The sequence below is a fragment of the Balaenoptera borealis genome, assembly GCF_965194805.1.
Source record: "Balaenoptera borealis genome assembly, chromosome: 2".
NCBI lineage: Eukaryota > Metazoa > Chordata > Mammalia > Artiodactyla > Balaenopteridae > Balaenoptera > Balaenoptera borealis.
This window is the reverse complement of record NC_138867.1, coordinates 177,437,824-177,465,810: the sequence shown is the minus strand read 5'-3', so window position 1 is coordinate 177,465,810 and position 27,987 is coordinate 177,437,824. Positions and strand designations below refer to the sequence as shown.

General features: G+C 52.6%; 1 protein-coding gene and 1 long non-coding RNA gene across 10 annotated transcripts in view; one reads left to right on the top strand and one right to left on the bottom strand.

Moving 5' to 3' along the window:
• LOC309623368 overlaps positions 1 to 15,881 on the top strand; it is an 18,902-nt gene extending 3,021 nt beyond the window's left edge. Inside the window, exons 3-4 of one of the 6 annotated variants that reach the window (XR_014241333.1) lie at positions 14,791 to 15,016; positions 15,613 to 15,881. This is a non-coding gene — a long non-coding RNA (uncharacterized lncRNA). The other 5 variants (XR_014241334.1, XR_014241335.1, XR_014241336.1 and 2 more) reach the window with 5 other exon arrangements.
• On the bottom strand, positions 3,463 to 27,987 carry KANK2 (KN motif and ankyrin repeat domains 2). 4 transcript variants are annotated; one of them, XM_082380209.1, is made up of 13 exons: positions 27,842 to 27,987; positions 26,151 to 26,375; positions 25,038 to 25,190; positions 23,364 to 24,575; positions 13,935 to 14,108; positions 13,737 to 13,839; positions 12,693 to 12,944; positions 11,968 to 12,055; positions 11,205 to 11,424; positions 9,948 to 10,090; positions 7,145 to 7,345; positions 6,976 to 7,065; positions 3,463 to 5,529 (listed from the first exon to the last, which is right to left on the bottom strand). In XM_082380209.1, the coding sequence occupies exons 3-13, from the start codon at positions 25,072 to 25,074 to the stop codon at positions 5,476 to 5,478; spliced, it is 2,574 nt and encodes an 857-aa protein (XP_082236335.1). In that variant the 5' UTR covers positions 25,075 to 25,190; positions 26,151 to 26,375; positions 27,842 to 27,987; the 3' UTR covers positions 3,463 to 5,475. The 4 variants fall into 4 exon arrangements, with proteins under 4 accessions (XP_082236335.1, XP_082236334.1, XP_082236337.1 ...); XM_082380208.1 differs by having other exon boundaries at positions 25,038 to 25,153; XM_082380211.1 differs by having other exon boundaries at positions 12,693 to 12,932; positions 25,038 to 25,153.

Genomic DNA, 27,987 nt, shown 5'->3' with positions numbered 1-27,987 from the left:
CCAAAAAATAAAGAAAGAACCACTCACAGCCATTAGGATGGCTACTATTAAAAAAAAAAAAAAAATCAGAAAATAACAATTGTTGGTGAGGACATGGAAAAACTGGTTGGTGGGAATGTAAGTTGGTGCAACTGCTATGGAAAAAACTCTGGCTATTCCTCAAAATACTGAAAATAGAACTACTGTATGACCCAGCAATTGTACTTCTAGGTATATACCCCCCAGATTGAAAGCTGGGACTTGAAGATGTTTGTATAACCAGCATGATTGACAATAGCCAAAAGGTGGAAGCAACCAAGTGTCCACTGATGGATGAATGGATAAACAAAATATGGTGCATGCAAACAATGGAATAGTATTCAGTCTTTAAGTAAAGAAATTCTGCCACATGCTACAACGTGGAGGAATCTTGAGTATATTATGCTAAGTGAAATAAGCCAGCCATAAAAAGACAAATACTGCACGATTCCACTTATATGAGGTCCCTAGAGTAGTTGAATTCAGAGACAGAAGATAGAATGGCAGTTGCCAGCGGCTGGGTGTGGGAGTGATGAAGTCAGTGTTTATGGGGACAGAGTTTCACTTTGGGAAGATGAAAAGAGTTCTGGAGATGGATGGTGGAGATCGTTGCACAGCAATGTGAATGTACTTAATGGCGCTGAACTGCACGGTTAAAAATAGTTTAGATGGTAAATGTTTTGTTATATATATTTTGCCACAAAAATAAACAGACATATATATTTTTTTTCAGACATATATATTTTTTTAAAATTATTTATTTATTTATTTATTTTTGGCTGTGTTGGGTCTTCGTTTCTGTGCGAGGGCTTTCTCTAGTTGCGGCAAGCGGGGGCCACTCTTCATCGCGGTGCGCGGGCCTCTCACTATCGCGGCCTCTCTTGTTGCGGAGCACAGGCTCCAGACGTGCAGGCTCAGTAGTTGTGGCTCACGGGCCCAGTTGCTCCGCGGCATGTGGGATCTTCCCAGACCAGGGCTCGAACCCGTGTCCCCTGCATTAGCAGGCAGATTCTCAACCACTGTGCCACCAGGGAAGCCCCAGACACATATTTTTTTCATGCACAATTTCTATTTTTTTTTGTAATATCTTTTTTTTTTTAATTTATTAATTTAATTTTGGCTGTGTTTGGTCTTCGTTGCTGCGTGAGGGCTTTCTCTAGTTGTGGCGAGCGGGGGCTACTCTTCGTTGTGGTGTGCGGGCTTCTCATTGCGGTGGCTTCTCTTGTTGCGGAGCACGGGCTCTAGGTGTGAGGGCTTCAGTAGTTGTGGCATGCGGGCTCAGTAGTTGTGGCGCACGGGCTTAGTTGCTCCATGGCATGTGGGATCTTCCCGGACCAGGGCTCGAACCCGTGTCCCCTGCATTGGCAGGCGGATTCTTAACCACTGCGCCACCAGGGAAGTCCCTGTAATATCTTTATTGGAGTATAATTACTTTACAATGTTGTATTAGTTTCTGCTGTACAACAAAGTGAATCAGCTATATGTATACATATATCCCCATATCCCCTCCCTCTTGAGCCTCCCTCCCACCCTTCCTATCCCACCCCTCTAGGTCGTCACAAAGCACTGAGCTGATCTCCCTGTGCTATGCAGCTGCTTCCCACTAGCCATCCATTTTACATTTGGTAGTGTATGTATGTCAGTGCTACTCTCTCACTTCTTCCCAGCTTCCCCTTCCCCCACTGTGTCCTCAAGTCTGTTCCCTACGTCGACGTCTTTATTCCTCCCCTGCCACTAGGTTCATCAGTACCAGTTTTTTAGATTCCATATATGTGTGTTAGCATACGGTATTTGTTTTCCTCTTTCTTTCTTACTTCGCTCTGTATGACGGACTCTAGGTCCATCCACCTCATTACAAATAACTCAATTTCGTTCCTTTTTACAGACATGTATTTTTAAAAAGCAAAGCAAGACACTGGGTTTGGAGGGTGGGGAATGGGGTCTTAAGCATGAGCTGAACAAGGTAACAAAGATGATGAAATGGTCCTGGGTGATTGCTTGTGAGAAACAATTTTTTTTAAATTTAATTTTATTTATTTATTTTTTGGCCACGCCACGTGGCTTGTGGGATCTTAGTTCCCCGACCAGGGATGGAACCCGGGCCATGGCAGTGAAAGCACCGAGTCCTAACCACTGGACCGCCAGGGAGCTTCCGAACAATTTTTTTCTTTTTAATTTCCGAAAGGCCCCTTCTTGGCTCCCAAACCCTTCTGGAAAACTGACAAGATCAGTGGACCTTCCACTTAGAAATATACAACTTTGCATGAAATTTCTGGGACTTCCTATAACCTCTGAAAACCACCCGTTATCTCCTGGTTGAACAGTCCAGAGGAAAAACAGAGGAAGTGAGAATCAGGAGAGCAGTCATCCATCATCAGTCATCCTTGGGGGAGAGAGAGGAGTGGCCCCGGGACCGGGGGTGGGGGCTGAGGATGCCCCGCTTCCTGTCCTGGAGCTGGTGACTCGTGGATGTTCACTTTTCAAGAAGCCGTGGATGGAGCTGTACACTTTTGTACACGACTTGTACACGAATGGTGTATGCTACCTCAATAAAAAATAAAACAGCAAAACAAAGTATTTTAATATCCAACCTATAAGAAAAAGGTTTGGCAGGAGATTCTCCAAAGTATTGACAATGGCACGCATGTCTACCAAGTAGGACCATGGCACCCTCCACTATGCCAAATGTTTTTGTACTGCTTAAACTTTGTGTTTTACAATCACTATAAATTCTTTTGTCATGAGGAAAAAACAATCAAATCAGTAAACGTTTTTTTCTGCCCACTAGTGGGTTGTTTCTTTTTTTTATAAATTTATTTATTTTTGGCTGCGTTGGGTCTTGCTGCGCACGGGCTTTCTCTAGTTGCGGCGAGCTGGGGCTACTCTTCGTTGAGGTGCGCGGGCTTCTCATTGCGGTGGCTTCTCTTGTTGCGGAGCACAGGCTCTAGGTGCACGGGCTTCAGTAGTTGCGGCTCGCGGGCTCTAGAGCGCAGGCTCAGTAGTTGTGGCACACGGGCTTAGTAGCTCTGTGGCATGTGGGATCTTCCCAGACCAGGGCTCGAACCCATGTCCCCTGCATTGGCAGGCGGATTCTTAACCACTGCGCCACCAGGGAAGTCCCACCCACAGTGGGTTTGATTAGAACTTTCTGCCTCAATGGCAGTGTTCTGTATCTCTGCAGCCCAATAGGGTACCCACCAACCACATGCAGCTACTGACCATGAATTAATTAGTTGATTTACATCTAAATGGAAATTGCCGCTGGTGGCTAGGGCTATAGTATTGGACGGTGCCAGTGTAGGGCAGAGCATAAGGGCGTTTATTGTAATATTCTTGTCACCTTTCTGTAGCTTGGAACATTGTTCAGATAAGTCCATTTTAAAAAAGAGATCTATTTTAAAACCTCAAGAGGAGTAGAGTAAGACAAAGACCAGACACAGATGCTTTGGCATAATCATAAGGTAGCTTTATTAAATTCCTTTACTTTCTAAAAAACGATTACAAAAAGGAATACTTCATTTAAGTGTAATACTGTCTTTATGGACGTACCGTGGTTGGAAAGTGAAGTTAAAGGTCATGAATACACGTGAGAAGAGAGTGGGGAACAGAGGCAGGACCCCCTGTAGCCTACCATGCCAAGTCCAGTGGGTAAGCTGGGGAGAAGGGAACACAGGGATAACTATGGACTTATAGGGGGTGTCAATGAACTGCTTCTAAAAGCTTAAGATAAACGCACCCACCAGCTCCAGGGCCAGACACGCAGGCACATAACTCTTGTACCGCTTCTCAAAGCTGCCCAAAGCTGTGGCCTTCTGTCAGCGGTCATCCCCAGTCAGCTTGGGTTTCGTTTCCTTGCCATTTACACATTTACACACACACACACACACACACACACACACACACACACTGGGGTGTCTCTCTTCTTTGACCATTCAAGCTCTCTTGTCTTAGGTACCATCCCTTCCATCAAAATCAAAGCAAGCCAGACTCCGTCAAGCCAGGAAACCTACTTTTCTAGGAGAGAAGCCAGCACTTGGCTTTACTGAATGAACGTGTAAGTGCCGAGGGCTTGCTCTGTCCTGCTGGGGTTTTGGCTTCCTCCCCAGCAGCTAAGCTGAGAACTGAACAAGAGAGGGCAGGACACCTAAGGACTAGGGATCTTACTCCCTGGTCACAAGGCACTTTTCGAGGCTCGGAACCTGTCCTCCTTCCCCCCTCCTTTTTTTTTTTGGTCACAAAAGGAAGGAACAGGAAAGAAAACTTTGTTGAGATTCTGGGGACAAAATAGGCCATGCAGGAAACTACGTGTGTCGGGACAGCCCCGTTTCCAGCAGGCTCCGTTCCAGGCAGCTCTGGAAAGCCTGTACGTTGTTAAAAAAAAAAAAAACCAGCTGGCCCTTGTTTGGTTTTCGGCAAAGCCCTGTCTCTTTAAGTTTGCACTGGGAGCCCTTGGGGGCAGCCAACTTTTAATCGAGCACACATGGAGTTTTTGGAACTGGTCCTATGCTTTGCCAACAATCTCATGCCCTGTTTTCTTTCCTTTGAGGAGAGAACTTCTGGAGTCTGGGGGGAAAAAGGATGGCCCCGTTACTGGCGTTCTAAGCCTAGGGATGCAGGGACCACTCTGGGGACCGGATTCATTTCCTGCGTCTCCACATCTAAAGGATTTTCTAGGAAAATGAGTATTTGCCAGGGCCCCCATGTGGGGAGGGGACGGATTTCTGGGTAATCTCTCCATATGAACTACTTGCACACCTCGGCTGCTGGGTCCTGAGCCCCCCACCTGAATGGGGGCGTGGGAGACGCTGGCAGTGGCAACATGAAGGCAGAAGAAACGACTAAACTTCCTGCCCCGGGTGACAAAGACAGGGTCTGCTTTGTGAAGAGACCAGAAGAAAATTCCACCAAGAAAGCCGTCTAGGGAGGGGGAAGTGGACAAAATGCTATTATATACCAAACAACTGAATGTAGGGGAGCGAGCGGGGGGCGCATTAGGCCACTCCAGACGTGCTCCGTGCGTAATCACATTGAGGATTAAAATGAAAATATGCGATTCCAGTGACTTTCAAATTTTCCCCCCCTCCCCGAACATGATTCAGAAATACAATATTTTTCCCTCTCACCCTCCTCCATCCTTAATTGCCAGTTGATTGTTCTCAGCGTTCTTCGCAAACCCACGCCCCAGCATCAGCCACTGGCGCCAATTTATATAAGAATTTAGCTTCGGTCTGCACTGCGGCTGCTTTGAACCGGGGTACTGGGAAAAACCTGCTTTCGGCTGAAGTCTCAGCGCTGTTGGGGGCTCCCTGGGGAAGCAGAAGAAAACCCCACTTGCATTTGAGACTTGGGCCTTGGTGGGTAGAGTGGGGGCCGGCCAGGGAGGGGATGAGGGACCAGGGATGGTTCGCTCTGGGGCTGCCTGGCCGCCGGGAGAGGCGCCTCGGGCCCCTCTCACGGCTACTCTTCTGCGGAGGATGACGCAGGACTTTCTTCATCCGACATCGGGGCAAACTGAAACGAGAGGCAGAATTCCTTTTGTTTGGCATCCTTTCCTGTGCTATGAGGCGCCGACTTTGTTGGCTGGCCCCGCGCCTGCAGTGAGTGAACAAGAGGCCTTGGTTTCTTGGCCTCAAGGAGGTGACGTTGGGGAGATGTTTCGGAGCAGCACAGAGATGAATGCAGTGGAGGGTTTTTCCCGAGGGATAAGGGGGTGGAAGGCAATGAAAGCGGAGAGCGGGCGGTTGGGGAGGGTGACGTCTGAGCTGAAGGATGTTAGGGGTCCAGCCAAGGGGCAGGGCGTTCCAGGCAGAGGAAACAGCAAGTGCAAAAGCCCTGAGGCAGGAGCAGCCATCAGGCCAGTGTGGCTGGAGCAGAGTGAGCGAGGGGGAGAGGAAAGAGAGTGGGGCGAGGTGAGGGGTGTTGAGCCAGGGCTTGGTGGGCTCTGGAGATGACTTTTGCTTGCTTTTTTCTCTAAGTGGGGTGGGAGCCACAGAGGGCTGTGAGCAGAGGAGGGGTGTACCCCGACTCAGGTGCTCACAGTGGCCTCTGGCCGCTGTGGTGGGGAGAACAGGGTGGAGGCGACAGTGAGGGTGGGAGCCAGGGAAGCAGAGCGGAGGCAGCGGCAATGGTCCAGGGGGACAATGATGGAGGAGTGGGATTTATCCCTCAGGAGCCCTGGAAAGCAGGACCCCGTATCAGACAGCAGGACACCACCCAGCCCCATCACCCCCCCCATTTTCCAGTTGAGGACATGGAGGCCCACAGCTGATCCCAAGGGGATCCCCTGAGCACCACCACTGAGGCTCAGGGGTCCTAACATCCTACGGAGTGAAGACGGAAAGACTTGGAGCCTCAGGAAGAAGCTGGAAGCCAGTCAGGAGCCAAATGGCTTAGGTCTCAGCAACCTTTTCTCTCCTAGACCATTCAGGGAATCGCTGTGGTTGACGCCCACCACGCCACCCTTGAACCTGGCCCCAGACGTGCCTGGGGAGGCCGGGGCAGGTACAAGGTAGGGGTGAGGAGGAGGGGGCAGAGCGCCTCCTGCCCGTGGTCTGGATTCAGACCCCGAGGTCTCTCCGCCCCTTCCTGTCTGTGAGACTTTGGGCCAGGAATGTAACCATTCAAAGCGTCAGCTTCCCCACCTGAAAAATGGTAATAGTAACAGTACTTTATGCAACTGAATTGGGTTATCGTGGAAGGTTCCAGAAATCATGCTTGGGAAGCACGCCAAAGTCCTCTGTGTGGTAATTAAGAGCATGATTTGGAACTAGACAGATCCGGGTTCGAATACCGTGATGCCAGCCATAACCAAGCAGTCTCAGCTCTCGTGCCTTATTTCCTCACGGGGGCACCATGAAGGTTCAACAAGCAGCTGACCATGCAGCCCTTGGGATGGTCCCCGTACACCATCCCTCCCCAGAGCCCCGCACCCCCTGCCCTGCCCCGGCCGAGACTCACCGAGCACTTGATGTTCATGCGAGAGTACAGCATGGATGCAATTTCACTGTGTCCTGCATCCAAGGCCACCATCAAAGCCGTGCTCCCGTCCTGCAAAGCATCAGTTGCTATGCTGACACCCTGCGCCACGTTCCCGCCCTCCCCGGACTGCGCCTGGGTGGGGACTCACTCGGTCGGTGATAGAGATGTCGCAGCTGGGCACAGCCAGCAGCAGCGCCGTGATCTCCTTGTGGCCGTGCTCGCAGGCACACATGAGGGCCGTGGAGCCGTCATCATCTTGGACGTTGACGTCCGCCTCGCAGGCAAGCAGGGCTTTGACCACGTCCACCCGCCCGTGGCTGACCGCCAGCATCAGGGCTGTCTGCCCCGCCTGGGTAGGGCAAGGAACAGCTTATGGAACATTCAGGCCCCAGAGCGTGACACCCCTGCTCCGGAACCATCCATGGTTCCTGAGTACTCTGACGCTAACAGCACCTCCACTCACGGGCCTCCTTCTGTATCTCAAATAATCCTTCCTACCACTGGGCCTTTGCACTTGCTGATCCGTCTTCCTCCTGCTGGCTCCTCCCTCAGGTCTCAGCTTAAATGTCTCCTCCTCGGGGAGATGCTCTGTGCCTCCCCACCCCTATGCCCACTTAAATCAGATTCCTAACTCACAGGTGCAAACGTAAGTAAAATGTGTTGAGCTAAGAGTTGTACACTTTTCTGTCTGCCAGTTAAACTTCACTGTAAAAAAAAATCAACGTCCATCAGTGGATGAATGGATAAAGAAATTTATATATCCATACTACAGAACATGATTCATCCTTAAAAAGAAATGAAGGCCTGAAGCATACTGCAACGTGGGTGAACCTTGAAAATCTTATGCTTCATGATAGGAGCCAGACACAAAAGGACACAATACTACATGATTCCATTTATATAAAATATCCAGAACAGGCAAATCCATAGAGACAGAGAGCAGACTGGAGGGGGCCAGGGGCTGGGGAAGTGGGGATGGGAGTGACAGCTGCGGGTGCCGGGTCTCCTATCAGGGTGTAAAGATGTTCTGGAGGTAGACAGAGATGGGGGTTGCACAGCATTATGGATCTATTTGTTCACTTTAAAAGGGTTAATCTTATGTGCATTTCACCTCAATTTTTAAAAAAGTAAACCACCTGGGCATACATCTGGAAGGACGAAAACTCGAATTCAAAAAGATACATGCACCCCACTGCTCATAGCAGCACTTTTACAATAGGCAAGACCCGGAAGCAACCTAAGTGTCCATCGACAGATGAATGGATAAAGATGTGGTACATATATACACAATGGAGTATTACTCAGCCATAAAGAAGAATGAAGTAATACCATTTGCAGTAACATGGATGGACCTAGAGATTACCATACTAAGCGAAGTAAGTCAGAGAAAGACAAATATGATCATATGATACGACTTATATGTGGAATCTAAAAAAATGACACAAATGGACTTATTTACAAAACAGAAACAGACTCACAGACATAGAAAACAAATTTATGGTTACCAAAGGGGAAAGGTGGGGGGAGGGATAAATTAGGAGCTTGGGATTAACAGATACACACTACTATATGTAAAACAGATAAACAACAAGGTCCTACTGTATAGCACAGGGAACCATATTCAATACCTGGTAATAACCTATAATGGAAAAGAATCTGAAAAAGAACGTATATATAAAACTGAATCACTTTGCGGTACACCGGAAACTAACACAACGCTGTAAATCACCTATACTTCAATTAAAAAAAAAAAGTAAACCACCAAGAAAAAAATTTTAATTAAAAAAAAAAATCAGTAAAACAGCAAGGAGGGTCTGCCTGTTTTGCACCATGGCAGCACCTCCCCCTTTTTCCTTCGCTGCAGTAAGGCTGCTGCTAATCTCTCCCCTCCTCGCTGTCCCCACGGGGTCCTGGCTGCCCTGCTCTTCTGCCCAGACACCCATCCATGCCCCAGTCACCTCCACAGTCTCCCAGCTTCTGCTCCCCAACATACAGCCGAAGGGAGATTCCAAACCAGAAAGCAGCCCTCGCTCCTGCCCTGGTGGCTTCCCGCAGCCCTGAGTCCAAACCCCCGCTAAGCCTCCAATGCTCGGGCTCCTGGAGCTCCTGGCTGGCTAGTGAGCTTTGGGAGGGTGGGGACCGTGCCTGCTTGTCCAACATTTAAGTCCCCAGCGTCCGGTTGCTGGTCAATGAATTACCAAGCAGGACGTGGGATGGTGTCGGCTTAAGAAAAGCTGAGGACCCCCATGTCTTCCCACACCCCCATTTCCACCATGAGGTCCTGTATCAGAGGCACCCTGGCAGGCAGGTCATTAAGAATGGGGCCCTCGGGGGCTTCCCTGGTGGCGCAGTGGTTGAGAATCTGCCTGCCAATGCAGGGGACACGGGTTCGAGCCCTGGTCTGGGAAGATCCCACATGCCGCGGAGCAACTGGGCCCGTGAGCCACAACTACTGAGCCTGCGCGTCTGGAGCCTGTGCTCCGCAACAAGAGAGGCCGCGATAGTGAGAGGCCCGTGCACCGCGATGAAGAGCGGCCCCCGCTCGCCGCAACTAGAGAAAGCCCTCGCACAGAAACGAAGACCCAACACAGCCAAAAATAAATAAATTAAAAAAAAAAAAAAAAAGAATGGGGTTTTCGGGACTTCCCTGGAGGTCCAGTGGTTAAGACTCCGCGCTTCCACTGCAGGGGGCGCAGGTTAGATCCCTGGTTGGGGAACTAAGATCCCGCATGCCATGTGACACGGCCAAAAAAAAAAAAAAAGAATGGGGAGCTAGACCCCCAGGTTCAAGTCCCCCCTCCTCTAGTTTGACCTTGAGGAAATGAATACGTCTCTGAGCCTTGGTTTCTTTGCCTGTGGAGTGGGGATTCTCCCCTTGGGCTTGGGTATGGCCAGGACTTAATAAATGGGAAGAGTTATCCCGGTCGGTCTGCAGCGCCGAGGGCCCGTACCTGGCTGGCTTTGGCATTGACATCGCCGAGCCGGAAGAGCTGCAGGACAGTCTCGATGTCATGCTGGGTCTTCAGGGTGGCCAGGGCGGTGAGCATGATGGGGCTGTAGCCGGCGCGGTTCTGCTTATCCACCTGGCAGACACCTGAGGGGAGGGGACCAGAAGGACATCAGGCCTCAGACACCCCTGATGCTGGCCAGGTCTGCCTTAAGGCTGGGGGAGGGTCCCCGAGGACCAGGCCATGTCTCTGGCCATCAGACTGGAAGCCTTGTTCACGACCATAATGGGCACTGGGTATCACGCCTCCTCCAGCAGTCTAGGCCTGGCCTCATTACTCCTTTTTCTTGGACTGAGAACCCCATTCTGGCCTAGGGTCTCCATCTCTATTATGGGAGGGGCTCCTAAAGGTGTAGACTGTGCCTCGTCCATCAGACTGGGGCCCCCTGGATCCTGGCAGCCACATTTAGGGCTGAAAGGAGGAGCTGTGTCTCCCCCATTGATTTGGAAGAGTCCCTAGTCAGTCTCCTTCATGAGACTGTGGGCTCTGCCTCCCACATCAGACTGACTAGGGGGCTATGTCTTCCCCATTACACTAGGGGAAAGCAAATTTCTTCATGTCGAATTGAGGACCACATCTTCTCTCCAAGCCCCAGGCCAGAAGCCACATCCGTGTCCTTCCCTCAGACTAGGGTTCCAGAGGTGTCGCCTTCATTATACAGGGGTCATGGGGGGGGGGCGGGGGAAGGGCCACATGTTTCCATAAGACCATGTCTGCCTTTTCCAGTACACCGGGGCCACAGGTGGGGCCTGTATCCCCCTCACCTCAGACTGGGAGAGCAGTGTCTCCCCCATCAGACCGGGAGGGCGGCGTCTCCCCCATCAGAAGGGGAGGGCGGCGTCTCCCCCATCAGACGGGGAGGGCGGCGTCTCCCCCATCAGACCGGGAGGGCGGCGTCTCCCCCATCAGACGGGGAGGGCGGCGTCTCCCCCACAGACCGGGAGGGCGGCGTCTCCCCCACAGACCGGGAGGGCGGCGTCTCCCCCATCAGACGGGGAGGGCGGCGTCTCCCCCACAGACCGGGAGGGCGGCGTCTCCCCCATCAGACGGGGAGGGCGGCGTCTCCCCCACAGACCGGGAGGGCGGCGTCTCCCCCATCAGACGGGGAGGGCGGCGTCTCCCCCACAGACCGGGAGGGCGGCGTCTCCCCCACAGACCGGGAGGGCGGCGTCTCCGCTGGCCCTGCCCCGCCGGGCTCACCGCTGTCGAGCAGCTGCCGCACCACAGGGAAGTTGGCGTGGGACACGGAGTAGTGCAGCGCAGTGTTGCCGTTGCTGTCGGCGATGTTGACCACGTAGTCCAGCAGCCGCGCCGACATGGCCCGGAAGGTGACCAGGTGGCGCCGCACAAGCTCCGGGTGGGCATCGCTGCGGCAGGCCAGGCGCAGCCACTCCTGCAGCACCGTGGTGTAGGCCACTTTCTGGATGCAGATTGGGAAGGAGAGGGGTGTGAGGGCCACGGAAGCCCACCCCATCCCAGACGAAGCCCCGCCAAGGGGAGTGCAGACACCCCCACCCCGAACCCGAGCCTTGAGGGGAAGCATGGGTGCCCCACCCCAGTGAGCCCCCCTGGAGGAAAATGTAGTGTCCCCTGCTCTGGACAAGAACCCTAAGGGAAGTGTAGACACTGCAGTACCAGGCACGCCCCCAGGAGAAGGTGTGAGCATCTCCACCCTGGACGTGACCTTCAAAGGCAAGTGTAGACACCCATCAAGGGAAATATGGCAGCCCCTTCCCTCAAGCCCCCGACGGAACAGGAACCAAGGCTGAGTTTGCCGGCGGGCAATCATCCTTGGCCCCTCCCTGGAGCCTCTCCAAAGACCAAGACTCAAGCCTCTGAGCCCCCCGCAAGCTCCCAGCTAGGATCCTGGGGTCCCCATGATCCAAAGCACAAGGAGAAGCCAGGGTGAGGGTGGAAGGGACAAAGCCCCCCCGCCCCTTTCAGGCCCAGGGCCCCACCGTACCAGCTCCCGCTCGGTGAGGGCATTGGGGTTCTCCAGGTACTTCTCCAGGGCCAGGCAGGCTGAGATGAGGTCGGGGCTGAGCTCCATCCTGCCGGGGACAGACAAACGGGGAGTTGATCTTGGGAGCACCCACCTCAGCCTCCTGGGTGCCCCCCACTCCCCACATCCAGCTGGGGTGCTCGGAGAGGCCCTCAACACTCTCCACCAAGGCACTCACCCAGTCCTGCCAGGGCTCACCTGAGCGGTAGAATCTCAGACCCCCTTCCCCGGGGACATAATTTTACATGGCACCCCAAGGGGCAGACATGGGGAGCACACAGACCCCAAGAGAAAGTGGACACGTGGGTCAAAATTTATTCCAAGTGGCCAGTGGCAGATGGAAAATCTTTCTCTGAGGACAGATTTTTTTTTTTTAATCAGGGAAAAAAAAAGAGACATACACAGGATGGACAGGTGTGGCAAATGTCCCAAAGAAGGTGGGTGGCTTAAGGACAGACTTGGTCTGCCCCTTAAACCCAAACCTGAACAGCCCAAATTGCCCCCATCAGGCCCTTTATCAAAGCCTCTGGACCTTCAGATGCCCAGAAGGAGAAAGTGCTTGTTCACTAATTCAGACTAAGGTGGGCATGACTGATGGGAGGTTCCCTCAGAGGGTTTGAATGGTGGGATCTGAGGCAGAGGTCACCCCAGGCCCTGCCTAAATCCCTCCCACACAGAAAACTGACCGGATCTCCTCTTCCGCACTTGATCCCGACGCCCCCTCAGCTGTGGGCGCCTGCTGAGACTCCCGTGACAGCTGGCACTCCTCCCGGCTGGTCTTGGCCTTTGCCGTCTCCTTGGGCCTGAGTTGGGGGGCCTCAACCACACTCGGAACCCTCTCCTCCAGCTCTGGGGCCTCGTTCTCTGTACTCTCATTGTCCGAGAAGTTCTCTGCTGTGCTGGAATCCTCAGACGAGGACTCATACCTGGGGGAGATGCTGCAGGTGGTGGGGGAGAGGCACTTGACCTCTCTGGGCCTCAGTTTCCCCATCTGTTAAATGGGGGTAATGGCAGTATCTAGCTCACAGGGCTCCAGGGATGCAGCTTATAGCACCTGGCACACAGTAAGTGATCAATAAACACTGGCTGTGATTGTGATCATGCTTGGGGGGGCCAGGGAGGGACATTGCTTTTCCCTTCCACCCTTTGGTACCTCTTACACTTTGCTCCTTACACAGGTGTTATACTGATTCAGACCCTTGCCCCACTGCAAATAGGACCCTCATGCTTCTTGCTACCTCCAAACACATCTAAACTTCTGGGCCTGGCATTCAAGGCCCCCAACTGGCCCGGTTCCCCAGGCCTCCCATTTTTCACGTCACTGCTTCCTCCCACCCCTGAGCCTTTATCCAGGCTGTGCCCTCCACCAGGAGACCCCCACCCCTCCCACTCTGCACCTCGCAAGCTTTTGCTTGTCCTGCAGCACATGTGTTCCCCTCCGTCAGTTATTTCCCTGGGCCCCCCACTGCCTGAGCATCCCCCATCGTTGCTCCAATCATGTTGTGTTGGGATCGCCTATTAGGGCCCAAGATCGCAGTGGACCAGGAGCTCCATCAGGGCAGGGAGCCGAGTCCGGCACCTCCCGAGGGGTAGTGTGGTGCAGTGGTTGCAGCATAGGCTCTGGAGCCAGCCCACGGGGCCTCGTTGTGCCTCCGTTTCCTCATCTGTCTACCGTGCTTTGGTTAAATGAATGAACCAAAAAGTGAGGGGCTCAGACCAGGTTCTCTCACCTGCCGTTGACCCCCACGAACTGGAGGCTCCTCTGGTGGGTCTCAGGGTCTGCGGGCTCCTCTTTCCGCTTCATGATGGATGGCACACCTGCCTGGGGCCCTCCTGGTGGGGGAGCGTGGTGTCGTGAGGGTCTCCCAAAGCCAGACCCCATGCCGGGCCTCTGGCACCTGACCCTCTCTGTGGCCACCCCCATTTACCTGCACCCCCGGCCTCCTCTGACTCCGACTCCTGCAGGGCTGCTTGCCTGGTGGGCTCCCTGTTGGTGGCGTCGTGGGCAGGCACCAGGCCTGTGTTCTTCTCTGGCTGCGCCGGGGAGTCCCCCTCAGACTCCGGGGGTGACAAGGATGACTCTGCAGGAGCCTGTGGGAGACCTGAAGGGGCAGGAAAAGAGGCGCTTACTGTGGGTAACAATAGCAAAACAAGACCAGTAACAATAGCTACCTCCTGGGGGGGGGTCACATACCCCAGGCCGGGTGCTCCAAGGGCCAATTCTTGCATTATTTCATCAAATCTTCCCAGCCCATGCGGAAGTTGGATTATTACCGATGAGGAAATTGGGGCGCAGAGATTGCCTGAGGTCACCCAGCAAACAAGCGGCAGAATCCATTCCAACCCTGGTTTGCTGCCTGCCTCGCAGCTGGTCAGGGTCAGGGAAGACTACGTGACCCCATAATCCTGGCTTGTGACCCCCTCCGACTTCATACTGAGTGTTGTCTGGAAACTATAGCCAAGCATAGTGGTCATGGTCGCGACTCATATCTCCCACAGAAGAGCTGTGTGACCTCAGGCAAGTCACTTAGCCTCTCTGTGCCTCGGACAAACACCATTTCCTACATCATGGCGTTGTGCAGACTAAAGACAGTAACGTGAGGGAGAGAGCTTAGAACAACACCTGGACATCAAGAGCACCTGAAGAGCATTTGTTAATTCAAGAGAATTGTAAACTATATTTTGATAAGATTTAATATTATACTTTTTTTTAACAGAAGTAGGGTTGTGCTGTAGATAACATTTTGTATTTCACTTCCTTCTTCTTTACTTAACATAAAGCAGGGGACTTCCCTGGTGGCGCAGTGGTTAAGAATCCACCTGCCAATGCAGGGGACATGGGTTCGAGCCCTGGTCCGGGAAGATCCCACATGCCGTGGAGAAACTAAGCCCGTGTGCCACACCTACTGAGCCCACGTGCCTAGAACCCATGCTCCACAACAAGAGAAGCCACCGCAATGAGAAGCCCGCGCACTGCAACGAAGACCCAACGTAGCCAAAAAATAAATAAGTAAGTAAATTAAAAAAAAGAAATTAAGCAGTTGTTCCTTTTAATAATCACGAAAAAGAAACAATAAGGGCTATTAGAAAATGAAAACTAAAACCCCACCCAGGTGGAGTTTCAGTTTGGGCCAATGAAAAAGTTCTGGGAATGGAGGGCGGGGACAGTTGCACAACAATGTGAATATGCTAAATGCCACTGAGCTGGACACTCAAACATGGCTAAAATGATACCTTTTATGTTATGTGTATTTTATCATCATTAGAAAAAACCCTGCCCAGTTTGGTCTGAGAACAAAGGTGACATTATAGGACCTGGGTCCCGAGGGTGCCCACTGCACAAATGGGAGTGGCCTTAGCAGACAGCTCCAGCCCCGGATCACCATCCTGGAGCTAGAAACAAAAGTCCAGTTGCCACTTGGAGTGGCTGCCCTCGTCTTGGAACCCACTCAGGTTCCCCCCCACAACCCCTGCCCCGGCCAGGCCACGTGTGGCTTCTGTGTCACCACTTCCCCAGGATGTCCCCTTCCTGCCAACTGGCCAGGGGCTCTGCAGACCAATTCATTTTAATTCCCTTTAACGGTTAACTTTTTTTGACATCCACAGTAACTACTTCCTCAAGTCCATGGGCGACACTCAACTTGAGCTAAGAACGGGGAGTAAACACTCAGCAGAAGTAAAGCACATCGAACGGATAAGACATTGGCCATAAATGCTTCTGACAGCGCCCCAGCCCAGTCGGGCCAGGCGGATTCCTGAGCGGGGAGCTCCAACTCCCATGGGGAACCAAGAGCAAACACCGGGTTTTTACGTGAATCTCCAGATTTTTTTTTTTAAACCTTGTCAATAAATTCACATCAAACAAACAAACAAAAGCACTATGTGAGTGGAATGTATCAGGAGGCAGATGGGCCACTTCACAGTCTCACTGTTGCCCGAACTCAGGCCTCCTGATGTAAACACCTGGGAGGTTTGTTACTCAGCAAATCAGACTATGCTCAGGGAAAGAAGCCAGTCACAGAAGGACAAATACTGCATGATTCCACTTATATGAGGTTCCTAGAGGAGTTAAATCCATAGAGACAGAAAGTAGGATGGTGGGTACCAGGGGCTGGGGAAGGGGATGGGGAGTGAGTGTTTAATGGGGACAGAGATTCAGTTTGGGAAGATGGAAAAGTTCTGGACACGGATGGTGGGGATGGTTGGACAGCAGTGTGAATGTGCTTATTGCCACTGAACGGACACTTAAAAATGGTTAAGAGAGTAAGTTTTATGTTATATGTATTTTACCGCAATTTTTTAAAATGTGGAAAAAAAAAAAAAAGTGAAGTGGTGCAGCTCTATGGCCCGTTCTGCCCGGAGGGAAAAGCATGGCTCCTTCCAGCTTGAGAAGTTCAAGGTCAGACACTGCAACACTAAAATAACAATAACAAAACTGATAACAGTTATTGTTGTTATTCTACTGGGAGATGGAGCAAACTGTTACCAAAATTTATAAGGAAGAACAAAAGTCCATGGCCAGCTAATTTTACAAAAATGGGCAGGGATGGGGAAGCTGGCTTAGGAGAGAGTAACACATATTCCCAAAGTCACAATAATCAAATCAGCAGGGCATGGTTGCAGGAAGAAATGGGCCAAAGGAAAGGAGTTCCAGCACAGACCCTGTCTGAAAGAACTTGGGGTAAAGCAGAGGGCTTTCCACAAATCAGTGGTCAAGGGTGAGCTCTGTGGGGTGGTGTAGGGAAAGCAGCTTACTCTGCCCAAGAAAAATCAGGCTGGATCCCTACCTCACACCTTATGCAAAAAATAAACTCCGAAGGACTAATATGAAGGCACAATGACAAAGCTACAGGAAGAAAATGTGGCAGAATATCAGTGGCCTCAAGAAGGGGAAAGATCCCTTTAAAAACCCTCTGAGCACTAACCATATATGAAAAGTATGAGGTGATCTCACTTAAGTGTGGAATAAAAAAAACAAAAACAAAACAAAAAAACTCATAGATACAGAGAACAGATTGATGGTTGCCAGAAGCAGGGGATGGGTGGGATGGGTAAAGGTGGTCCAGAGGTACAAACCTCCAGGTATAAGATACAGGCATACCGTCTTTTAGTGGGCTTCACTTTACTGTGCTTCAAAGATACTGCATTGTTTTACAAATTGAAGGTTTGTGGCAACCCTGCATCGAGCAAGCCTATTGGCACAATTTTTCCAACAGCATTTGCTCCCTTTGTATCTTTGTGTCACATTTTGTTAATTCTCACAATATTTCAAGCTTTTTCATCATTATTATATTTGTTATGGTGACCTGTGATCAGTGATCTTTGATGTGACTATTGCAAAAAGGTTACGACTCGCTGGAGGCTCAGATGATGGTTAGCGTTTTTTAGCAATAAAGTATTTTTTAATTAAGGTATGTACATTATTTTTTAGACATAATTCTATCGCACACTTAATAGACTACACTACAGTGTAAACATAACTTTCATATGCACTAGGAAACCAAAAAATTGTGTGACTCGCTTTATTGCAGGGGGTCTAGAACTGAACCCGCAATATCTCTGATGTATATTTGAAAGTTGCTAAGAGAGTAGATCTTAAAAGTTCTCATCACAAGAAAAAAAAAACTGTAACTCTGTGAGGTGACGGGTGTTAATTAAACCGATTGTGGTAATCATTTTGCAGTATATACATATATCCAATCATTAATTTGCACACTTTAAATCGATATAATGTTATATGCCAATTATATCTCAATAAAGCAGAAAATATCAAAAATTAAAAAAAGAAAAATACGATGGGTTTAACTACATCAACATGAAGATTTCTATTTGGTTAAAAAAAAAAAAAACTCTTAGACAAAGTTAATCTACAGAAGAATACAAGCTGTGGGAAGATAGTCATAATGCCAAAAACAGGCAAGGGATTACCTTCTAGAATAGGAATAAACAAAATTTTTCTGTAAAGGGCCAGATAGTAAATATTTTTGGCTATGTGGGTCATAAAGTCTGCTGCAAATAGTACAAAAGCAGCCCTAAACAGTACATAAATGAATGGGCGTGGCTGTGTTCTAATAAGTTAGAATTTCATATAATTTTGCTCATATCACACAACGTTATTCTTCTTTTCACATTGTTCAACCATTTAAAAACATAAAAACCATTCTTAGCTCATGGGCTATATAAAAACAGGCAGTGGGCTGGATTTGGCCCTGCAGGCTGTAGTTTGCCAACCTCTACTCTGAAATATGCCAGGAACATCTCAAACTTGCCCAAAGAAAAATGGACAAAGACTACAACTAAGCAACTCACCAAGGATTCTTGTTAAACTTATATGGTGATGCTCAACCTCACCAGAAATCAAAGGAATGCAAATTAAAACAAGGAGATATGAAACGAACGCAACATTGTAAAACAACTATACCCCAATTAAAAAAAAAAATACAAAAACGAAAAAAAACAAGCAGATACCACCTTGCACCAGTGTCAAATGGGCAAAAAATTAGAAAGATAGGTAAAATTATATGTTAGTGCAGATGTAGGGAAGTGGGCACTTCAGGCCCAATCATGGCTGGTGGGAACGTGAACAGGGAGAGCTTTTCCGAAGAGGATAAGACAAAATCTGGAGTGAAGTTGTACATTCCCTGTGACCCAGCAACCCCACCAGAGGGGACGTGTGAGGATGGCGCCATACTGTTCAAAGCGGCCAGGAGCTGGAAGTAACCCAGGGGCCCACGAAGGGGGGGATCAGATAAGAAAGTATAGCACATACCTAGGGCAGAAATCCACGCAGTCATTAAAAGTGACAAACCAGATTTATAAACATCAGGGTGGAGAGTTCCAAAATAGTGTGTAGAGAGGAAAAAATAAGAAACAGAATGAGATTTTTTTTTCCCCTAAAGCACAATACCATTTTAGGAAATTAAACAAGCATACGGCATATTTTTCAAGAACACTCAAATATCTAAATAAGCTTCTGGAAGATGGGTTGCAAGGAAAGATATTACAGTGGGGTGGAGGTGTATGACAGAGCAGCGGTTGCTGAATCACAGCCCATGGACACGGTTTTTACATTTTTAAATGGTTGGGAAAAAATCAAAAGAAGGATTCTCTTTGGGACACGTGAAAATTATAGGAAATTGAAATTTCAGTGTCCACACGTTAAGTTTTATTGGTACACAGCCATGCTCTTTCATTTATGCATTGGCTAAACCTGCTTACGTGCTACAAAGGCAGAACTGAGAAGCCAAACTCATGAAAATGTATACATTAAAAATGCGTAGTTCTTTGTATATTAAATATACCTCAATAAAGCTGGGGAAAAAAAAGAACTGAGCAGAACTGAGTTGTTGCAACAGAGATCAGATGCCCCGCAAAGCCGAAAATATTTATCAATATTTATCAACCCTCAACACTGAGGGTGGAAGACAAAGGTGAAAAAAGAATTAAAGTAAAACGAGAGAGGTGCCATACATAGCTCAGTGGGGCTGGTTGCCATGAGCCCAAGAATTAGATTAACTCAGGTTTGAGCTCCTTAAGTCCAAAAGAAATTTTTTAAAAAATTTAAATCACTTGGCCAACCAGTACATGGAGGGTGTGTGTGTGTGTGTGTGTGTGTGTGTGTGTGTGTGTGTGTGTGTGTGTGTGTGTGTGTGTGTGGTGTGTGTGTGTGTGTATGTGTGTAAAGCAATTTGGTAACAGACATCATGGTCCTTAAAAATGCCCTTCCAGGGACTTCCGCAGTCCAGTGGGCCCAAGTTCGATCCCTGGTCCAGTAACTAAGATCCCTGGAAGCCACTTGGTGAGTCCAAAAAAGAAGGGGGGGCGGGTGAAGGGTTCCCATAGAAGGACATTTGCATAGCATCTTTGACAGTAGAGTCACCTGGCTGTTAAAAAATAGCATGTCCCAAGAATTTTTTTTGGCTGCGCCTTGCAGCTTTCGGGATCTTAGTTCCCCGATCAGGGATTGAACCCACACCCTCGGCAGTGAAAGCGTGGAGTCCTAACCACTGGACCGCCAGGGAATTCCCCCAAGAATTTTTAACAGTGTGATGAGATGGCCCTGGGATAATGTTAAATTAAAGAAATCAGAGAGTTTAAATCCTGGCTTTGAAAACTGTGGGCAAATTCCTTTACCTCCCGGTGCCTCAGTTTCCTCATGTGTAAAATGGAGATAAAAACACTACCCACGGGCTTCCCTGGTGGCGCAGTGGTTGAGGATCTGCCTGCCGATGCAGGGGACATGGGTTCGAGCCCTGGTCTGGGAAGATCCCGCATGCCGCGGAGCAACTAGGCCCGTGAGCCACAATTACTGAGCCTGCGCATCTGGAGCCTGTGCTCCGCAACAAGAGTGGCCCCCGCTCGCCGCAACTAGAGAAAGCCCTCGCACAGACACGAAGACCCAACACACCCAAAAATAAATAAATAAATTTATAAAAAAAAAACAAAACAAAAACACTACCCACCTCATAGCGGTGCTGGGGGTGTAAATGAATTAAAATACAAAAAGGGCATCAGGTAATGCCCTGGCCCATTGTAAGGGCTGCCTAAATGCTTTTAAATATAAAATAAAGCAACACAACAAATTCCATCAGCTATATATGTTGCCAGACTTGAAAAATACATATTATTTTCTGCATTAAAAAAAATCAGAAGGAAAGAAGCAAAAGTGTTGACAGCAGCTGTGTCTCGGTGGTGGTGGGTTTATGGGGCTTATATTTTGTGTTCTAGATTCTTCTGTACTTTCCAAACCTTCCACAAAGAATATGAATTGCTTTCATAGGACTATGTTTCAAACAAGAGCACAGGAAATCTCAAAGCCTTGGAGAGATCTCACTGATGCACGTGCCTGGCTATCCCTTCTCCCACTAGTCTCTCTGTGGTGCCTTTGAAAGGTGAGGGGTGAATGAGACTTTATGGGGTCTCCAGGCCTCTGCCTGCCCCACCCACCTTTGCCAGCCTGAGGGGAAGGCTGCCTCTCACCTTCCCTGCCCTTGACTGCAGCAAGCAAATTCTAGATGTCAGAGAGGCTGGGCTCCTTCCTGCCTCCTCCTCCAGGGAGTCCTCCCTGACCTACCCATTGAGCTGACCGACCTAAAAGAACACATGGTCCAAACACTCATCAAGGACTTCCCTGGCGGTCCAGTGGTTAAGACGCCACGCTTCCACTGCAGGGGGCCTGAGTTTGATACCTGGTTGGGGAACTAAGATCCCTGCATGCCTCGTGGTGTGGCCAAAAAACAGAAAAACACACACACAAACAGAAACCACTTGTCAAGCAGCCACCCGGCTGCTTCTTTCCTTTCACATCTTGGTTCAAAGAGCAACCTACCAGCGCCTGGTACCATACTGAACACTCACACCAACTGATGCATTTAAGATCACACTGATCCGGTGACATCGGGTTGTCAGGACCCCCAATTTGCAAATGTGGCACAGAGAGGTTAAACAGCTTGCTCAAGGGCACAAAGCTAGGGAGCAGGGAAACCAGAATTTGAACACAGGCCACCACCCCATCCAACCACCACCCACCCCATGCCCGTTTTATTTGCTCCAAACGTGTTCTCTGAAATTATTTTTCTTCACGTGTTTTTGGTGGTCTCTTATTTGTTTATTGCAGGGGCTTTTGTCTGTCTTGTTCACTGCTGTGTCCCCAGTGCCTGGAAGAGTCTGGCACGTAGCAGGCACTCAATAAATGTCTGCCGGATGAGAAGGCATCGAAATGAATTAGCACACACCAGTTCCACCCAAGCAAGGCAGAGATTAGGGCTGGCTGAAGCAAGGAGTTAAGTGAGACACAAAGAAGAACTTTCTCAGGGGCGGCAGCTTGCACAGGGTGGGGACATTGCTAGGTCTGTGTGTTCTGCAGGCAGAAGGCCCCATGGTTGCCCTGAGAGGCATGTCTGGAATGGAGGTTGCCTCTCAAGAGATCCCGAGGCTGGGCAGGGCGGGGCCTCTGGCTGGGGGCCAGGGTCGCAGGGCTGGGTGTTTGGGATAGACACAGAACAGAAGGGTGGAGTCCAGAGCTGTCCAGGAACAACATGGGGAAGCAAGAAAACACAGCTGGGTCCCTGCCCCCCAGCTTGTGCCCTCTGGTCCCTCCATGGGCTCTGGCCACCTGACATTCAAGGCTGGGATGGGGATATGGGCCCCACCTTTGAGCACTGCTGTAGGTTCAGAATGGTTCAGAATGGCCTGGGCTTAGATCCTGGCTGTGTGACACAGGGCAAGTGAAGCTTCTCCCCAGGCCTCAGTTTCCCCAGCTATAACAAGAATTGACCTGAAAATCATTAGTAGATGGAGCAACAAGCACTGGCTAAGAAGTTACTGTATGCACTAATTCACAAGAGTCTTAGAGGTGGGGGCCATTATTATGCCACTTCACAGATAAGGAAGCTGAGGCCCAGGGAGGTGAAGCTTCTCATTCAAGGCCACACAGTAAGAAGTGAAGTTTGAACCCAGGTTGCCTGGCTGCACAGCCCACCATCTTAACCTCCTCTGTAGGTGAAACACTTATCAGAGCCCTCAGCACCAGACTGGTATTCGATAGAGAACAGCTGTGATTATTATGAATCATTCCGACAGCTCCGCCCAGGGGCCTCAGGACGTCGGTGGTGGGACAGCTGCCATTCTGCACATCCCACATCCCCTTTGCTGGAATGAGGACTCAGCAGTTCCTCCAGAGAGCAGCCCCTTCCTCCCTCAGGACTTGGGTGGGGCTCCTCTACCCCCAGGATCTGGGCCTGGGCAGTGGGATACACAGTGATTAGCTCAGTGATGGGCATATGACCCAAGCCAGCCAAGGAGGGCCACCCCTGGGATTTTTATTGGTGCTATCTGGATTGAGGGGCTCCCTTTCCACTGAGCTGCAAGGACAGATGCCCGAAGCGGTGGGGCCACCTTTGTCTGCCTGAGAGAGAAGGCTCCAGGGTGCACAGAGGAAGAGAAAGAGGAAGTTAGTGATTCCTGAGGATATCTGAGTACCTGGATCCAGCTATGCCTGAAGCTGTCACTAAGTTACATGGACTACACATTTCCTTTTCATAGTCTGAGATTGGTTTCTGCCAATCAGGGACGATTTTTTGCCCAGCAACCAACAGCCTTGGGGACCCTCCCCCAAATACCTCCTGTTTTCTAGACATTTACAATGCGCTAGACATGAGCACACACACTTAACAGACACCCAATTTCTTCTCATGGTCCCTAGAGGTACTGAGTCAGCGGCATAAGTGTCCGCTTTTCATAGATGAAGAGACCGAGGCTCAGAGAGCTGGTAGAAGGACAGGGCTGGGGCTGGACCCCAGCATTCAGAGGAAGAAGGAGGGACCCTCCACCATCTGCCCCAGCCCACTAAGGCTCACCTGCTGCCCCATCGCAGCTGCGCTCTGTGATGCTGATCTTCTTAACCAGGTGGACGTTGCTGGTGGATGCAAGGGGTGTTGGGAACACTGTCTCTACCACCTCGTGGCTGCGGAACACAGGGGGGCTCTCGGCCCCGCTGGATGTCGCCAGGGCCCGCAGCCCTGCCCCGTAGGGCTCCAGACTCTGGGCCCGCTGTGCAGGGGCCCCCGCAGCTGTGCTGGCCGCCACCTCTACCTCCCTCGGCCCCTCCACCACCCGGACAGTGTCCACACGGACTGGACTGTCTGGTGGCGGCCAGGCCTGGGGCTGGAGGTCGGCCTGCCGGGCCTGAGCTGCCTGCAGCTCCTGGAGCGCTTTCTTGAGCTGGGTCTCCAGCACGGCGACCTTAGCGGCAAGGGCTGCCTCCCCGTCGGGCATGCCCAAGTCCCGCTCTCGGACCCAGGTGCCCACGCTCCGGGTCTCGAGCACCACCGGGTCCTCGGGGGTCTCGGGGAGGTCCAGGCAGAGCTCGCTGCGCCCCCGGGCTCCCGCCGGGTGGCCTAGGAATTTCTGGCTCTTGAGCTGCACCGTGAGCTGCCGCTTCTCCTCCTGCAGCACCGACAGCTTCACCTGGAGCACGGGGATCAGTTTCACCTGCTCCTCCAGCTGCCGCAGCTTCCGCAGGGCCCCCGCCATCTGCTCCCGCACGTGGGCCAGGTGCCCAGCACTGGGCGGCACCGGCGTGGACAGTCCCGATCCCCGCGGCGTCGGGGGTGGCAGCCCCACGCCCACCAGTGAGCTTGTCGAGCCAGCCACACTGGGGGTCAGGGAGCCCAGGCCGGTGGGGGCGGCCGCCTGGTCCTCGAGGCGGCGACGGGCGTCCAGCAGCGTGCGCTCCACGCGCGGGTTGAAGCCGGCGCGGGTCTCCAGGGCGCCGTACTGCGGGTAGAAGCCTCGGCCGCAGTAGGAGTAGGCCGAGTGGCGGCTGTCCCCACTGGCGTTGGAGCACAGAGACTCGGTGGACGTCCACCAGGAGCCAGGGCCGCGGGGCAGGGAGCCGAGGCGGGGCCGGCGCTGCACGGCCACCCGCCGCAGTGTGTGGCCCTTCTCGATGTCGTCCACGTACTTGAGAAAGTCCAGGTCCAGGCGGTAGCCGTAGGGCGTCTCCACGGAGTAGGGCAGGTCGGGCTCCTTGGAGGGGAAGGTGGGTGGGGAGGCTGGGCCGGGGGTCCCTGAGGTGGGAGCAAAGGCCAGCGCCTCTGAACACTGCGGTCCCCTCCTCGGGGCAAACTGATGCCCCTGGGAGGGTCAAGGCTTATTTGCCCAAAGGATGGGAGCCCACTGGGTGCTCAACTGCTCAGCTGTGTCTGCGGTCTCCGAGCCTTCCCCCGCCAGGGCAAGGCCCTGTCACCCCCTCAGACCCTCCCAGGGCAGGGCTGTGCCTCCAACCTCCCAACCTCCCAAGACAGGATCCTGTCTCCCCACTCAGACCAACCTCCTTCCCTGGAAGACCCTGTCTCTCCCATCAGACTCTCCAGGGGAGAACCAAGTTGTCCCTATTCAGGCCCTCAGGGCAGGGCTGCGTCCTACCCTCAGCCTCCTCAAGTAGGGCCCTTTCCCCTCCCCCAGGCCGTGTCTCCCCTCCCCCACCGCCAACCCCAGGGCAGGGCCCTCTTCCCCGTGAGACCCCTGACCTGGGAAGGGGGCCGGCACGTGCAGGACTTGGGCCATCCTCCTGCCTGCAGACGCTCCTCGAGAGTCACCTGGGGGACTGTGAGTCAGACCACCTGCAGCACGGGCTGAGGCTTACCTGGGGAGAGGGTGTGATGAAGCCCCGAGTTGGGAATCTGCAGGGGGAGGGGAGGGGATGTGGCCACCTCTCCCCTCTGCCCCCTCCACAGCCCCCCCAAGTTCCCCCTTCCCCTGGGCGTGGGACCCTCTCATAGGTGCACACCCAGCCTGACTGTGGAAAGGGGTGGGGAGCCCCCAGAGCCTGGAACAAAGAAACCAAAACTCAGTCCGCCCGCACATCTGTCCGGCCCCTGGACAGGCTCCAGCTGTTCCCACAGCCCCGCCTCCACAAGGCTCCCAGGCCGAGGAGGAGCCCTAAGCCTGACAAGCCCCACCTTTCCTGAGCCCCCTCCCCTTACCCCAGGCAAGAGCTGGCTGCTGGGACAGATGGGGGCTTAGGTGGACCGAGGGCTGGGGCACTCATGGGGAGACAGCCTTCCTGCAAGGCTCCGAGGAGACAGAGACACAGGGGCACAAAGAGGAATAGAGCTCAGGGTAGGGGACCCCAAAACAGAGCTGGGTCAGGCCAGGCGGTGCGGGTGGGGGCCAGTAGGGAAAGTTGGGGGGAGGCAGGGAGGAGCAAAGCCTTTCCCCTTTATGGAAACAATTTTCTCTAAAAATAAACAGTTTCGCTGCCGGGCTACATGAGAACTTCCTGCCCCCCCCACCGCCCCCCCCCCACCAAGGACGCGTCCGGCTCAGGGCTGGGGGGGGCGCGGGGGGGCGTGGCGGGGATAGAAGGCCGGGTGGAGGCCCGAGAAGTCATGGGGGTAGGGGGAGGAAGTAAGAGGGGGTGCCTGGAGGCTTCAGAGGGGAGGGACAAGCAGGGCCTCTCACTAACCTGCCCCCCCCCAGCCCTGGAGGCCAGCCAGGGCACTTTTTTCCCCAACACTCCACCTGAGTTTGGCCAGTCCTTTCTGCTGTCTGACCCCTAGCCACCCTGCTGCAGAGGTCCCGGCCCATCCCACCATCAGAGAGGACCCTTTGCAAGCTGCAGGTGCTGGGGCAGTGGGTACCTGGGAGGATGGGCCAGGTGGGGCACCTGCTGGGCATGAAGGCGGGGCCGGGGCTCCAGGGGCAGCCAAGCTTCTCCTGTCTCACACCGTCCTTGCTTAGCGTCTTGCTTCGTCTCTCTCCACGTCTCTCTGTGTCTCGCCACGTCTCTGTCTCTCTGTGTCTCTCTTCACTTCTCTCTCCCTGTCTCTCCACGTCTCTGTCCTCACTTCTCTGTCTTTCAATGCCTGGAACACACAGTCACCCGATTGTAGGAAATTTGGTTTTCCAGCTGCCTGGAGGGCCATCCCATGCACAACAGGGAGGTGATCAAAAATATTTTCTGCAGGGACTTCCCTGGCAGTCCAGGGGCTAGGACTCTGCGCTTCCAATGCAGGGGGCGCGGGTTCCATCTCTGTTTGGGGAACTAAGATTCTGCATGATGCGTGGCGCGGCAGATAAAATAAAAGTGAATTAAAAAAAAGTTTCTGGGGACCTGAGAGAGACTGGAGGCAGGGACCAGGAACGGTCCCTGGTGTGAAATCCTGGAGGTGGAGGGTGTGAGGCAAATAACAGTAATAACTATAATCATCATCCTGGCAACTCATTTCATCATCATGACAACCCTACCAGGTGGGTAGTTAGCACCCTGTTTTACAGATGCGGTGTCTGGGGACACAGAAATACACAGTGACTTGCCCAGGGTCACTGAAGGGGGAATTAGCTGGGTCTGGATTTGAATCCTAAGCCTGGTAGATTCCCCCACTGCCAGCCAAGCCACCCTTAACCCCCTCGCCACATTCCTCTGCCCATTTCCCAGGCAGAGAGACTGAGGTCTGAGGGTCTCCAGCCATCTGACCGTCTTCCACGTGGGCCGGTGACTGACTCAAGGTGGAGAAAGCAGATGGTGGGGGAAAGTGTAATGGTGGTGGGTGTCTGTGGCTGAGACTCCTCTCCCTCTATAGGAGCCCTGGAGAAAGGGGAGGACACAGGATAGGACAGAGAGACGTGGAGAGAAAGGGACAGGACACTCCAAGAGGGGACAGGTGGGAGGCTCAGGGAAGAGGCGCGGGGTCCCGGGCAGGCCTGGATGGCCGGCGGGGTCTCCCTAAAGTCCCCCTCCCAGACCAGCCTGGACGTCTCTGGGGTCTTCCCGCTCCTCTCCCTGCCTCAAAGACGGGGGCGAGGAGGACCCCGCCCCATACAGGGTAGGGGCGGGGCCTGCGGGGTCCCCAGCTAATGGCAAACAGCTGCTGCTCCCCACGCCGGCCCAGCCGCCAGGCCGAGGCCCAGCCCGGCCGGACGCCCGGACGCCTTCCCGCCGCCTGGGCCTGCCTCCGGCCCGGCCGCGTAGGAGGGCGAGGGAGGACCCGGTGGGGGAGTGGGAAGGCGGGACAGAGGTAGAAAGGAGGATGGAGACGGGAGAGGAGCAGAGGGGAGGCAGTGATGGGGCAAAGGGGCAGGGAGGTACGGATGGAGGATGGGGTTGGGGGAGAGAAGCAGGGACAGGGTCAAAGATGAGGACGGGGCAGAGGCGCGGGACCAAGACACTCAAAGTCCGGAAAGTTTGGGCACAGATGATGGAGTTGGAGGCAGCAGCTGGTAGAGACCGGCGAGATCGCGCTCCGGGGTTAGGGGTGGGGTGGGTGGGGTAGGGACCACGCTCGAACCCCGAACCGGACTCGAACCCCGACCCAGCCCGGATCCTACTCGCCTCGCGCGCTCCGGCCGCCGCTGGTCCCAGCGTCCCGCCGCCCGTGCGTCCTCAGCGCGCCGCCGCCCGAGCGCCCGGCCCTCGGCGGTAGCTCCGCCCCGCCCCGCCCCGCCCTCGGGCTGGCCCCGCCCCTCTAGTCGCCAGCG